Below are 14,904 nucleotides of genomic sequence, written 5' to 3' on the forward strand. Positions count from 1 at the left end.
GAGCTAGGGGAAAAACAGCAGGAAAGGGGGAGAAAAGTCAGTTTGAAGTGGTTCGTTCAAGCCTAGGTTGGATATTTCATGTCTGTTTTGCAGATTTTTTTAAACCGTTTTAAACCCCTTCTTAAATTTTTGATTAATTTTAAAATGAAAAATGTCATTTTGAACTAAGGAATCAGAAATATTAGTATGAAATGCTTAGGCATTTTGAACTGAATTATTTCATTTATGAAAATGTGAAATGAAAGCTTTGATACTATTAAAAAGACTTTTTTTCAGACAAAGCTGGTAGCTGAATTCAACCCTAATATCTAGTACTTCAAATTATGGCAAAATTACTACTAACCAAAATATGTCACCCCACTTAATGTATTATACCTTGTTTCTTCTTCTCTTTAGATTGCTGATCTGGCAGCAGCGTACTGTTATTTCCACAGGGGCCCCATTTATTTTGGTGGAATTCTGCACAGAAATACTTCTTTCCAGAAGAGATCTGTTTGCAGAGGATCATGGGTAGAAAGGATTTAGGGATGGTAGTTTTCTGTCCACACATTTTAATAGAAAGTCCCTTTTTCTTTTTTTTTCTTTTACAGAAGGTGGTCTTTCACCCAAACTTATCAGCCCTCCTACCCCTGCCATGTACAAGTATCGACCGGCTTTCAGCAACAATCCCAAAGTCCACTACCATGCCACAGCTGAGCAGGTGAGCAAGCCTGGGAGAATCTGCTGTCAGCTAACACTGGGCAACATGGAGCAGAAGATAAATTCACCGCAGGGCTCTAGTAAATGCCAGAGTGTAAAAGTAAATAACAACACTTGGCATTGTTGTGCGATAGTGTATATTTTCACTGCGCTCCTTATGAAAACATGTCTGCTTTCGCAGCTTTCCTCTGTTGAGCTTGACACGTCTGTCCTGCTGACAGGCATGCACTGCTGCTTTACCCGTGTCTCGGCCTGATCCGGAGATGCTGAGAAGTGTCACCTCCCATTGGCTTCTCCTGATATAAGTGCCAACTCACATTCACTTCAGAGGGAGCTGGGCATGCTTAGCGCTTTTCTGGATCAGACCCTTTAGCCAACAGACAGCACACTCAGTGATTCCATAGGGTGTCAGCTTGCAAAACAGAAAGAACTTTTAACGCATCCCAAGAGATATTTTAGTTAAAATTAATGGAAGATTCCTCATGTTTGACCTTCCTTAGCACCTTCTCAGTGCATTTGGGTTATATGGAAAAAACTGCTTCCTAACACTTGGCATCATTTTCTCCTATCAAGAAAACTGAGGTCCAAGCAATTAGAGAGACTTGCTCTGGAATTTTGCCTGTTTTCTCTTTTGCTTAGGAGTTTTGAAATAATTTACACTGTTTCCTTTGGAAGCAGAGTGCAAAACTAAGCCCACTGCTAATAGGCTTGTTTTTCTCACTTATTTCTCATGGATTTGTTGTAAATATTCCTTAGCCCCTCAGGACCTGAGAACAGCAGTTTGAAAATCACTGGTCTAACTTGTGTATTTGCAATATGTATCCAAGTCTTCACACGCCAGTGGAGATACCCTTAAAACACACATACCACACACAGTGCAGTTTTCTTACAATTAATTTCACCAGGTCCTCCAATATCGCCCCTGCAATAACAAGAAGGGGGTGATGTGTCTCTACCATATTTTCCTTTTCAATTATATAATTGACTGCAGCAACACTGGAGTAAGACTGAATGTTTCTTAAATGGTGAAGGAAACTTTTCTAGTATCCTTCTCATTTTGAAAAGGAAAATGGTGATAGGCTATGGAATTCCAGCTACCACCAAGTTTGGGTTTTAGTCTTACTGCAATAATTGTAAATCTTTTTCTCTGGATTTGTCCACTTAATGAAGGAAAGATTGGCTTATGAAAGGGAACAAAAGAACAACAGTGCGTTCACTGTATCCAAAAAGTTTAATATCCTATCATCTTCACTTTATTACATGAAAAATGGCTTGACATCAAATTAGAAATAGTTTATTTATAGGCATCGGCTAGCAATTTTGAGCTGTGTAAGCAACAGTATTTTGTGTCATGATGCCAAAAGTCAGAGCACCATGGAAGGCAAGCTTGTCTTATTCATTGAGTACATAGCTATAGATGTGCTATAGATAAAGGATAGGTTCCGATTAGGCCAGGAGACTGGGCAGTGCTATGAAGTGGTAATGGGATACAGCATCTTCACTCTGAGGGTTTCTGTTTCAATACTAACCTAAAAAGATGTTGCTACTATAGGCTGACTGGTGTGCATACAATCAGCTTTGTGGACTTGTTCAATTTTATAGTAGTCACAACTTTCTAGTAGTCAAGTGGGAATACTATGAAAATTATTTCAGTTGGCGAGCCGATAGGATAGCATGTATTTGTCTGCCAAGCCATATCTAAGTATAAGGTACAGAGGGAAAGAGACTAGCTGGTGTGAGGAATATCATGTTGTCTCTTCTGTATCAGTTCTTCAGCCTGTCAATGTAATTCTGCTTTTGAGCAGAGAAAGCTGTTAGGAAAGAGGGATCGGAGCACAAGGATAAGTAGCACAAATATACTTATAAGCTACGTCATTGCTCTCTCCTGCTCCTTTTACAGGCTGTCACTTGGTCTCCTTTTTCCAGAGAAAGCCAAATTTAGCACCATGCTCTAGAAGATAGTGAACTGGTTTGCATATTTCCCTATCTTCTAGCTCAAAGAAAAAAGCTTGAAGAAAAATTCAGAGTAAAATAGATTTTTTCCAGTTAGGCTTTTTTAGATAATTTTTCCTTTAAAAGAAATTAGATAAAGAACTAACTGCATTGACTGCATTTCTGGTTAAATATGCTACTGATAATAATTCTTTGTTTGCAGAGTCAATGTAGCCTATTTATTATGGAACACGGCAAACTCTTCCTTAAAAATAACAGCAAAAATTATTTGCTTAGCACAGAATGGCATTTTAAGTGAACAGAACTGTAAGCAAACTTTCACAGAGTAAAACAAAGTGGAGTCCTATATTTTTCAATGCATGCAAATAAATTATGGCCTACGGTTCTTTCTCTGATGTGGCCTCTCCTACACAGGCAATAAAAAAGAGAAAATTGCTTCATTTTGTTGTCTAAATGGTGGGAAGGAGCCTCTCTGCTTTAATTAAGCTTAGGTGCTTAATTTTGAAGACCTATGCCCAGAAATTCAGAATTACTGAACATTCATAGCTCTGAGAAAAGTGGGTAAGAGTGTGCTGGTCCCCAGTGTATTGAAATGAAGCCTAAAGTATTTCTGACTCAGCATACAAAACCAGGCATCCCTCAACTCAAGAACTATTTGTGGAAAACTTGAAGTGCTTTTTCCAAGGGCAATATTATCAGATTACAATCTGATTTACCTCGACTGAGACCCGAGTCTCAGTTTAGAAGGTCTCTCAATGGCCATTTATTGGCACATCCATTACTGTCAGTATTATTTAGCACTTACTATGAATAACTCTTCCTCGCTTCTAAGGTGCTTATCCATATGCTGAGTAGGAGTTAGGAGATTCTTTATAATACAGCTGTGTCATAGCTGGGCTAACAGTCTGAGAGAAGACCTCCAGCTCTTTTCTTCCCGTGCACTTACTGTGGAGAGCAAACCTGTACTTACCTATTATTGGCTTCTGTTTCTCATATTCACCTCTGTTTTAGATCACCATGCAGGAGGGACACAGTCAAGGGGCTCTGATAGAAGAGGATGGCAGGAGCCTTGATTACCAGTCTGAACCCAGCTTGGACATCCCCAGCTATCGGAAGAGCTCCCTCCACAAGACCTATCAGTCTTCCCCGCTCCAGATAGATTCCTTTGCCATCAATTCACGATCCCTGAGCCTGAAATCTGCTGGCAGGAGAGGGACAGAGAAAGTGCCCCTTCATCCAATAAAGTCTGAAGGGGCAGCTTCCACTCCTTACAAAAGCATCTTTTCTCCCAATTCCCTGTCAAACAGAAATGGGAGTCTCTCATATGACAGTTTGCTAAACCCCATGTCGCCCTCGGGGAGGAAGTGCATCACCCATTCTGCGGTCAGCTCCGTTGGGTACCACTCCCCATATCTATCAGCCAAAATGTGCCATCTACGGGGGAGCGAGCTGCAGCGCCAACCACCACAGAGCTTCAGCCCAGTGCTGGGCGGTCCAGCTCCACATCAGCGAGACCCCTCCCCAGTCCGCTATGATAACCTTTCCAAAACCATTATGGCATCCATCCAGGAGAGGAAAGAGATGGAGGAGAGGGAGAAGCTCCTCCACTCACACCCTGATTCAGTGTTTGCAGACTCAGGTGTCTATGACACCCCTAGTTCTTACAGCCTTCAGCAAGTCAGCACGCTCTCTGAAGACCCACGCAGCATGGCAATGAGATATGGATCTAGAGACAATCTGATGGCTGCTACCAGTTTTAGCACAAGGAACCCTATACTGCAGTCCTCAGTGTCTTCACTCTCAAGTGCAATGACAAGAGCACCAAGGACTTCCACAACCTCTCTGCAAGCTGATTTAGCCAATAATAATGTCCAGTCCCATCAAGCACTACAGGGCAGGGTGAGCAATGGCTCCTACAAATCCCCAGGCCACCAGGTCCCGTCATCCCCCACAGGGATGCCTAGGTCACCCTCTTATGGAGGCCCGAAGGCTGTCTCGTTTGTAAACACTGTGGAAATTACAGAGGTGCAATCAGTGGGAGCACAAAGGTATGTACTGCTTTAGGTGCTGCTTAGCAAGGTGAATCCGTTTGCAACTGCAAGTGCAGAGCACTTCGCTGGAGGCACAACCCAGATGACACGTTTGCTGTAGGCGAGCGAGGGTGGGAGGTTTGTGGGTACTCTTCAATTCTGCGACAGCCTCATAGCAACCTCATCATGACAAAAATGTTGGCACATTTGCTGTAACTTGGACTGGAGGTGGTCAATTAAATTGTAAAAGTCATAGTGATTTAGTGTCTTAGCTGAATTGCATAATTATTTGCAAGATATGAGGCAGATTATCCCTCCCATTATGCACAAAAGGGTGGAGCCGTTTTAGTTTGCAGCCTGAAGGGTGGCTGGACCCAGCCATTGCTTGGACACAGAGGCAAAGCTGGGGTCACAGCGTGTTCAAGCATATCCTGCACTAAGGGAAACAGAGGCTGAGACCAGTCCTGGAAATTGTGGTTGGCATAGAGAGCTGTGTATTTAGCTGTGTTGAGCGTCCCATAGTACAGAACTGGCGATACAGGCACAGACCACATTGGCATTGCCTTAGGGCCTCACTGCCTCCTTCATTTCTGTGAGAAAATGTAGGGAGAGAGAGGATTTGCTGTGCTGAGAGCCTGAGTAAGCGGCATCTGAACAAGACCTCAGCTGCAGCTTCTGCCTGCACTTACCTTTCTTTCTCTTTCTTCTGGAGACTCTAGGGCTTGGAAAGTCTGAAAAGAGCTACGTGAGCCTGTCGAGGGTGCAGTATTTCAGCCAAGTTGGGGCCTGGAGGGCTCATCAGAAACATCTAGGTTTTCTTTGCATCTGGCACGTACTGCACTATGCTGTCCTCTGGTTAAGGTGCCAGGTTTCTCACTCCAGTATTGTCCAACATTTTGGGGAAAGTTATTGAAACGTGGGAGAACCACAGGGAGGTCTCGTGCAGTTTAGTGCCAGCAAGTTTTTCCTCAATGTTTCCAAGTCAATTGTAGTTGTTAAGATGATTTGTCTACTGGTGGAAGACATGACATTCAGGAGGTAGACAGATATTTTTTCCTCTTCATATGTATTAAAGAAATGAGTCTGTTTCAGTGAGAGAAGACATGTGGACCTTCTTTTGCCTTTCCACCCTCTGTTTGAGACGTGGATGTGTCAGCTGCTGCTGTAGAAGAGATGCTAACATGAAAAGCTCTTTGCCTCTTCTTAGTCTCTGGTTCTTGGTTATGCTGTCAGCCTGTTGGTCCCACTGCTTTTATATTGTGCTTGTTTAAAATATAGGGCCTGTAAATTCACTTCAGTTCAGGTCTTTGAAACAATGAAAAAGAGTGTCTGGCAAAAGTGGTCTAGCTATCAAAATAGCCACAGATCCCATCAGATGTTAGCGGAGGTTGCAGACACGTGATACCATTGCAGAGGATCTTTTTTACTGAAGTTCCTAAAGTCGAGTACCTAGATTAATAAATAAAGAAATAGCTTAATAATCTTGAAGTTTTTTACCTAGTGAAGTAAAGCTCCCACAGGCACTCTGTGCTTTGTAAACCTAGCACGTTTTCTCTGTCAGTAACATTACAAATGACTTTCCCATCTCCCCTTTCCCCTAACACGCCCCAGCTCCTTTCTGACTTGTTTCAGGAGGCAGACTCTGTTCTTCAGGAGAATTTCAGCACTGAATCAGGGCTTTTATAATACTTCAGTGAGGTAAATGTAGAATTTGGTTCCAGCATATTTTGGGGATACAGCAGTGATTTATGAAACCACACAATATTTTTTTTTTTTTTATATTTATGTATGTGTGTTTCGCTTGTTCAGACACCTATAACTCTATTCTCTAGTGCAAGCGCAGCTTAAACATGTAGCAGAAGTCAGGCTGGTGTCAGTTGATGGGATCTGCTGCTTCAGCTCCAGATTATAGCTGTCAGACCAGGCTGCCACATAAAAAGTGCTTTTAGTTTTGGAGCTATTCTGAGCCTATCAAGAGCTGTGTAAAAGTCCAGGGTAGTTTGGTTTGTTTTGCAGACAGATGTAAAGAAAGAAATTGCCTTTTTGAATACAGTTAATTCATCAAACCTTCTGGCCTCCAGAAAAAGTCAGGGTGGTCTGAAAGAGCTCAGGCTGCCTTGTTTTGCAGGCAGACAGGAAATGTTCCCTTCTGGAAGGTGTTTCAGCCCCTGGTCACTGCTGCTGGCATGAGCCAGTCTTCAGACTGAGGCAAACCCAAGCAGACATCCAGTGCGCAGGAGTAAGGGGTGAGAATACAGCACGCCCCGGTTGTGCTGGCACTTCCAGAACAGTTCTTTGGTAGGCTTTTATCTTTGTGAGTCTTGGGGACAAGACACATTAAGCGGCCTAGATTTAAAAGATCTTTTGAGGAAAACATGTTGTCTGTGCTCCCTGGCAGTAGGTCATAAGAAAGCAAATTAGTTTAAAGAGTCCATCCGGAATATGGTCTTTTAATTACAGGCATCCTAGAGTGCTTTTTGACTCTATTCCATTTGTGTCTTCTGTCATAACGAAGTTTTATGCTTCACCTCTCTTAGGTCTTTGAGAGATGAGCAACATAATTTTGTTTAACTGGATATTTAACTGGGAAGTGTTTTTTCTGAGTGTTGTATTTCTGATTGTAAGACACGGTTTGGCTTAAGGTCAACAGTGGTGACAGTTAAACCCTCCTGCTTCCTACAAATGCTTATGCAATTAATTTGGTTCAACAAAGCATTTAAGCAAGTAATTAAATGAGCAAACATTACTGGGGTCTGATCCACTAACCTAATGGCCAAATGAATTCTCTCATTTCAGTGGCTTTTCATCAAATATATTGGCTTCAACCAGGTTGCTCCCATGCTTGAATATTTTGCAACACTGGGACTCAGGGTAACAGGGAGAATTGTTTATCCTGAATGAAGCCATTCTGCTATCACACTTTTGTCACTAACATTGCATCTTTTGATATTTCTTTCGATGCAGGGATGACATGCAGTTGAAGACACCTCACAGTAAAATAAATGGACAGCCAAAAGGAATATCCAGGTTGGGTTCAACATCAAGTTCGCAGGGGACACCTGTCAGCCCTGCTAGACACTCAAACGTTAAGAAGGTGTCTGGAGTTGGTGGAACAACCTATGAAATTTCAGTGTAAAATAAAATTAATTAAAAACAAAGAGCCATCCACTCAGCCAGCCATGAAGCTAGGAGCACTGTGAAGACTCAAATAACAACAAAGAAGGAGCAGCAGCAGCCGGCCACTCTCCTTTTCTTGTTTTGGGTTTATTCTGTTTTCATCTTTCTCTTTTGGCCAAAAACCAGCTGCAGCCTTATTCTTGAGGGAATAAAATTGTACAGTCCATCAGACTTTTCCTGAACTGGCGGGAACTGGCTATGACCTAACACCACAGCCACAGAGCGGATTTCTTTCATGCAAGAGAGCGCTAAAGCCATTGTGCGTGCGTCTGTCCAACAAACCTGTTGTGTACCAGTTGCGCTGTGAAAAAGTACGGTCAGTCCAGGATCATTCATTTTTTCCCATGCCCCGTCCCAGTTCTTCTGGCGAGCTCTGTGTCCGGCAGGAGGAAGAGGCCCAACTGCTGTTTTCCCACTGCCATGGAAAGCAGGCTCCCTGTGCTGGGCAGTCTGCGTGTGCGAGAACTGCTCTGTGTCCACCAGGCATTGCAGGTCGGGTTCCTCCTCCTGAGAAGGAGCAAGGCAAGGGCACTTGGGCCACGAATGCTGTGTCATCTTTAAAAGCGTCCCTGCTCCCTGGTCCTGGGTGGGAGCAGGAGAAAGAATAGCAACAGCTTCTCACTGTCTGCCATTTGCCTCCCTGTGTGTGAAATTGTGTGTGTGTGTGTGTGCGCGCGTGTTAGTCTCTCATGGAAAAGGACCGCAGCACCAGTAAGGATCTTCCACTCTGACCTCTTGCTCCTTCTGGTTTTTAAAGGCTTCTCTGACTCGGAAACAAAACCAAACAGATAAAAAAGGAAATGTTTGGATGGGAACATATTTTAAACAGCTGTCAGCTGCTTTCCCTGCACCCTCCTTATTACCTGTTGGATTTAGGCAATAACATGGTTTACTGCCTTGCCCTGGTGCCGTCTGTGTAATCCTGCAGCAAGGTTGTCATAATCTGTTCAATTTACAGTGTGTGTAACTGAGCCAAGCATACATCTAAAGGATATAAATTTTCCGTCTGCCTAATTACTAGCACATTCCCTCTGGTCTTCAATACTTTTAGACAAAGGATTTTCCGTTTGGTTGGTTTGGTTTTTTTCCCCCAGGGAACAACTTTTTAAAATAATGTCGATCAAATCTTTTTAACATTCTGAGATTTCCTTTTCCTTTCTCCAGAAAACTACATTTACTTTGTTGGATTTAAAGACAACTTTGTTATAAAAAGCAAGAAAGGGGTGCATTACTTCTGTCACAAATATGAGGACTCTGGCAAAGCTAATTTTGGGACAAATGGATATTTTTTTTCTTTGCTCCTTTCCTTATCTCCTTTTCCTTCCCATTCAATTACCACCTCAAAAGTACTGAGATCTGGAACAATGATAACTAGCCAGATCATCTGTGCAATTAAGAATATCCTGAACAACTGTTGCCAAAGTCACTAAAAATGGTTATTTATCACTGAGCCAGTCAGCATATGAAACCTCGACTTCCCACCTGGTTTTCCTGGTGAATAGTTTTGACTAGAGAGCTAAATTTGTCATTTTTCAGGATATTTGTTTCTAGGGGTTGAATCCTTTTTCAGTCCTTGACTATAATGGGGAGCTCTCCAGATCTTTGGTAGCAATTCAGGATGTGTTGATAACGTCTTACTTGTTTCCATGTATGTTGATGAGATTAATTATTCCAGGAGGCAAATATTGACCTCAGTTTTGCCTGGTTAAAATTTATCTTTTGATTTGACAAATCTTGAAATCTGCTGCAATACACACTTATTATGTCCCTTGTATATCACATCATTTTTTGGAGAGGAAGGTTGAAGAGAATATAAGAAAGTTAATCATCTCTCTGTGTAATGCTCTATGTTGCCTAAAGGGAGAAACCTGGAAAGCAGTGCAGCTGCAATAGGCTAAAGTTATGAGAGTGTGAACTAGAAATCAGTGTGTTTTTTATTGCCTTGATGATATTTTAAATGCCTACTGTAGGGACATTGCAGAGCAGAGAAGCAAGTGTCTTTCTATGCAGATTTGCTCGCTGGCATGTAAAATATTGTCTTTATTTGGAGGCACTATGGTACCAGAAAGATGCTGGCAAACTGGATCAGGTACAGACGGAGCAATATATATTAAAAGACTGGACAGGCTGGCTGATGAGAAGATTTAAAGGGCTAAAATCATGTCACTGGCTAAGCAACGAAGTGGAAATTGAGTATCATCATTTTACAAACATGTTAGTTAAAAGATGTAAAACCAAAGGTAAATCAAAGCGTTGTGACTGGTAACCAATGGTCTACATTTAGAAGGCGGCAGAAAACATGGAGGGGAAAGGGCAATGGAATAGTCTTCCAAGGCAGAGTATTGGAGACTAACTATTTAGCACAGTCAGACTATATTTGGACAAGTCAAAAACATTTCTGTAAGAGGGGAGCCTGCAGGGGCAAGGGGCTAGACCAGATGGCCTTATAGATTTCTTCCATCTTTAACTGTTATTAATCTGCAACTCTACCCTGATGTTAACTCCTCAGGAAGATGCAGTATTTCCTCAAGGACTGGAATTCACTCTGGTGCATAGAGTATCACAAGACTTACTTGTTTTTAAAGTATCATGTATGCCATATGTAAGCCCTGAAAAAGAGGAGATACGTGAGACACTGAATTTGGGCTAGGGAGCTAGACAAGGGCACATTTTATCATGTATCTTTGAATATGTACATGAAATTCATGCAAGCAAGGCTGAAAATTTGCACCAATGTAATATTTGAGATTTGCATCCCAGTGATGCTCCACTTGGATCATTCTTTCTCCGGCATTTGTAAACAAAAAAAGCTACTGAGGAACTTGAAGGGCCAAAGAGCCTTTGAAGTTAACTACATTAGTTCATGAGATAATTTCTCAGTAAGACTAAACACAGTATTGTGTGTATAAAGCACTAATATCCAGGGTTATTTTCACATAGTTCACAAAGGGTAAGGGAGGAAAGAATGAATGCACCGCGTCATTACAGGTTCAGATGTGAGGATTATATATTTTGTGAGTAGTTTTGCCCACAGTTGAGAGACATTCAACTTGTTAATAGGTTTACAATGGTACCAAAGTCTTTTTTTTTTTTTTTTTTTTTTTTTCATTTTGAAGTTTGCATATAATTTAGTGCACATAGCCTGGAGTAAATTATTCAAATCTTCTGAAAGAATAATCTAAGCAGAACTGTTAACAGGAGATTGCATGCATCAAATCCAGACTCATTTCCATCCAAGGCACTGAACCTGCAGCTATTTTCTCATATATTTTCTCATAAATGTAAATGTCTGCTTCCATAGCTCCTGTTGCAGGACTGGAGACCTATTTACTAAGTCTAATTTTGGACCAGAATCCAGCCCATGTTAAAGTATAGTTCTTCAAGCAGTTTACAGACTAGCAGTAAGGTTCTTCTGCCCAGATAGTCTCAGTTTTCACAGAGACTGCACGCCAGATCTTCAGCTGCTGTAAATTGGTGTGGCTCCATCAAAGCTCATTTAAGTGATGCTAATTTACAGTAGGTGGGGATCAGCCATGAAAATCCAGCACAAGTTAGCACATCTTGTAAAGTAGCTTCTTTATTTTTGTTGTGTTTATTTCGTGTTTCAGAAGTCTTAAATCTTTTCAACATGTTTTTATTTTTAGCTGTGGATTGTAGTACCTATTTAAAAAACAGCAATAGTTTTTGTTTAGTTTATGCATCAATTTTCATTGCATATTGCATTTTATTAGCCGTTTGTTCCCTGTTCATGCACTCCCATTTAGGCTCCAGGTTTTCATTGTAGTACAATCTGCCTTGAAAAGTTGGATCTCTGTATCTTTAATTGTATAATATATTGAGTATTATGAAATTAAATGTACCTTACTACATGGGTGGGAGAGAGAGGAAATATTTTTACTTGAAGCCTTAATATTTTCTTTTTTTTACTACTTTGTTTGTTGACCTCATAGGAAAGTCTGAATAGCAAAGACTTTGAAACTCTGGGCCAAATACTGCACTGATATACAACCAGCATTTGGCCCCCGATGTCAAAACTGGATGCAGACATAACCTGAAGTGAACAAGGGAAAAAGCCTCAGGGTGGCATATTTTCCTGAAGATCATTAATACAGTCTCCAAATGTGTCTGTAAGCAAGTATGGTAAAGAAGTTTTCAAGTCTTGAATTTTTAAGAAAGGTGATAGCAGGAACTGCCCTAATATCTTACATTTGCATTTTCTTTTTAAATTAAACAAAACAAAACCAATGTAATTGCTTAGTTTGGTTCAAGTCAGCTCCAAGGGTTGCACAGAGCTATGTGTTAGTAGCCATGTGCAGCAAATGACCTGTGTTGTGTTGCTGTTCTAAAATTGCTAACCAAGCATAATGTTATGTCAACTTGGCCTAAGATAATCACCTCATGGGCGTTATAATGGACGTTTCTCAGATGATGCCTGTTCTCCTATAAGCCTAATGTGGAAATTGCAATGTGGTTTTCTTTGGACTATATCTGTGGTCCAGACTAGAGGTATAGATATAGATATATATATATATATTCAATATTTTTTTGTGTGTGGGAAAGATGGGGTCAAGGTTGCTGTCTCTGACAGTCTGGAAAGTTAATGTCGAACCGTTTTTATGGTCTGTATTTCACCTGTTCTGCCACCTTGAATTGTTGGAATGTATCCGTGCAGGCTTTGTGGAGCTCTGTCTGTAACCTTTTTTGTGGCTCTCGTAATACATATATATTTTTTAAAACTTTGAGTCACTTCAGTGTTTTAAATTGTCTGGTTTTCCCTGATGAGTTATACCTGAGATGCATTCGGTTGCCGAGGTGGTTCGTGGTGCGCTGCCCTTTTTCACTTCCACTTGTGCAAAACGTGAACTGAAGCAGTAGAACTGGAAAGGCCAGTTCCAGTGCAAAATCTGCAGGTGACAAAATATTAAAAGAAGTGATTGCGGGTTAAATCTAATTTTCAAGGTGCTTATGGCAGAGTAGAAAATACGCTGAGTCTTTAAGAGAGTGTCTCGTAGTTGTGACCGATGGATGATGCTTGTGAGGCCACAGTAAGTGGTCCATAAAACAACACTAAATGAAGTTTCCTGTAGTGTTTTTTATTAAAATCATGGGGTTAATAGGGATCCTGCGGTCCAGCACAGTTGTGAATCATTCTACAGACTTAACTGTGGAAAAAAATGTTGTATAGGTATTTGTTGCAATGTTCTATCCAGGATATCTGGATTTATATATCCCAAAGATGTACAATTTTTAGTCTGTCTTCATCTATATATCTGGTTTTAGTCTTTGAAAATATGTCCGTTTGATCTGTAAGACTGGCTTACAACACATACAGTTGCCAAGCCCTCCTAACAGCAGCTGCTGCAGGATTTCTGATGCTATAATTTGCATATATAGGCTAATTACATTAAGCAAGGATCCATTCAAGCATATTCATTATAAATGCCAGTCATATTTGTGTGCTGCCATGTCTTCACATGGCAGAGATTACTTTATATGTAAAATGGCCAAAAACGTAATCACCAGGCTCCACTGATGTTGGCTACATCAAACAGAATTATGTGAGCTTATGATCTGTTTTAGTACATTTTATTTAAAGACATCTTGGCTTACAGTGATCTTGGCTTTCCTCTCTCTAACTAATAGATAAATTATCCAAGTTTGTATTCATGTTTCTTTTATTGTTATTTTTTATTCTGCAGGACAAGTTTCAGTTCACATTTTGGAATATAAGGAGAGACAAAGGAAACTATTTATACAGGTGATTATATCTTTTAAAAGAGGAGCAGTTATATAATAAATGGATTAGAATTACTGTCAAAATAGGTTTTGTTCATCTTGTCACAATAACTTGAATTTCAAAGTAAGGCTTATTTCACAGCTGATATCTCTGTAACCCTGAAACATTTTAAAAATGTCTTGGTTAGACATTTCAAATTATATGAAGGAATGTGATCTACTTTTACAGATTAAAAACAGTCCTAGAGAAGTGATGGTACGTTTTACAGTGCCTTACATATGTGTGTATATATATGTATATATATAATGCCCATATGTATATAGTGTATACATAACTGTGTACATATATTCAAGTAAAACTAGTTACAGGTGTCCCTATTTGATGTATTTTAAATGAAACCCATCGGTGTTGATAGAAGAAAAAAAATGGTTATATCAGCAGCAAACTACAAAACCAAAAATACTAAAATGTAAGCAAATAAAATAGACTGGAAATGGTGTTTCTGCCAGTGGTTATGTTCCAGGCCATGGAAGACTGGTAGGTAGCCCCACCATTTTAAGGGATATTCAGAGAGAAGGGAAAGCAGTGATGGAAGCTTGGAGAAAATGGAGAATATATAAGAGCATGGGATGTCTGAGAGCACCCCAGTGTTCAGACCTGTAAAGGAGAGGTGCAGGAGGAGGGGACGAGCTGTCTTTCAGGGGAAGCTGAGAGCTTAGACGAACCATCAGAAGTTGCCTCAAACGGGTGGCCTTGAGAAAACTGGCTCTTAGCCATGACAACAAGAATCCTTCAGCCCCACTGGCATTGATGGTATTTCACCAGTTCTTTCAAACAGGCAAACTGATTCCTTCCCCCAAAAGTGTTGTGGTTTTTTTTTCTGCCAACAGGGATGCAATGCTCATGACTCTAGCTAGATATGGAACAGGGACTTTTGCAAACCTTCAGACAGTGGATTTTACCTAGAGAGAGAAAAGGCTTCTGTGGAAGAGACTCTCATCTCATGACTGTAAGGAAGATTATTCATGTTTCCTTTCCCTTACAAATTATTTCATGCTGTGGTGCCATCCTATTCACCTTTTACACGCACATCCCTTGTGTAGTTTTTTCAGACAGTATAATTTTGCCATTTATTTGCAAGGAATATAAAGCACTGACATAGCCTATCCATATGGTATTAGATCTAGAATATGTCTGGCCTGAGATGGACAGCATACGAAGCTATGCGAGCACTGTGGGCAATGCTGAGGTTTACCAATATTTCTAGACTGCGTTAAGATACTCTGTCTATCCAGTCCACGTTAATCA

The 14,904-nt window shown here is 40.7% G+C and overlaps 1 protein-coding gene across 5 annotated transcripts in view; it reads left to right on the forward strand.

Moving 5' to 3' along the window:
• ZDHHC8 (zDHHC palmitoyltransferase 8) overlaps window positions 1-12,595 on the forward strand; it is a 117,031-nt gene extending 104,436 nt beyond the window's left edge. For all 5 annotated transcript variants that reach the window (XM_074606180.1, XM_074606176.1, XM_074606178.1 and 2 more), the window contains 3 exons: window positions 591-700; window positions 3,664-4,700; window positions 7,647-12,595. In XM_074606180.1, coding sequence (XP_074462281.1) covers window positions 591-700; window positions 3,664-4,700; window positions 7,647-7,818 — 1,319 coding nt within the window. In that variant the 3' untranslated portion in view covers window positions 7,819-12,595. The remainder of the gene's footprint in view (window positions 1-590; window positions 701-3,663; window positions 4,701-7,646) is intronic.
• The last annotated feature ends 2,309 nt before the right edge of the window (window positions 12,596-14,904 follow it).

The sequence above is a fragment of the Larus michahellis genome, chromosome 13, assembly GCF_964199755.1.
Source record: "Larus michahellis chromosome 13, bLarMic1.1, whole genome shotgun sequence".
Classification (NCBI taxonomy): Eukaryota; Metazoa; Chordata; class Aves; order Charadriiformes; family Laridae; genus Larus; species Larus michahellis.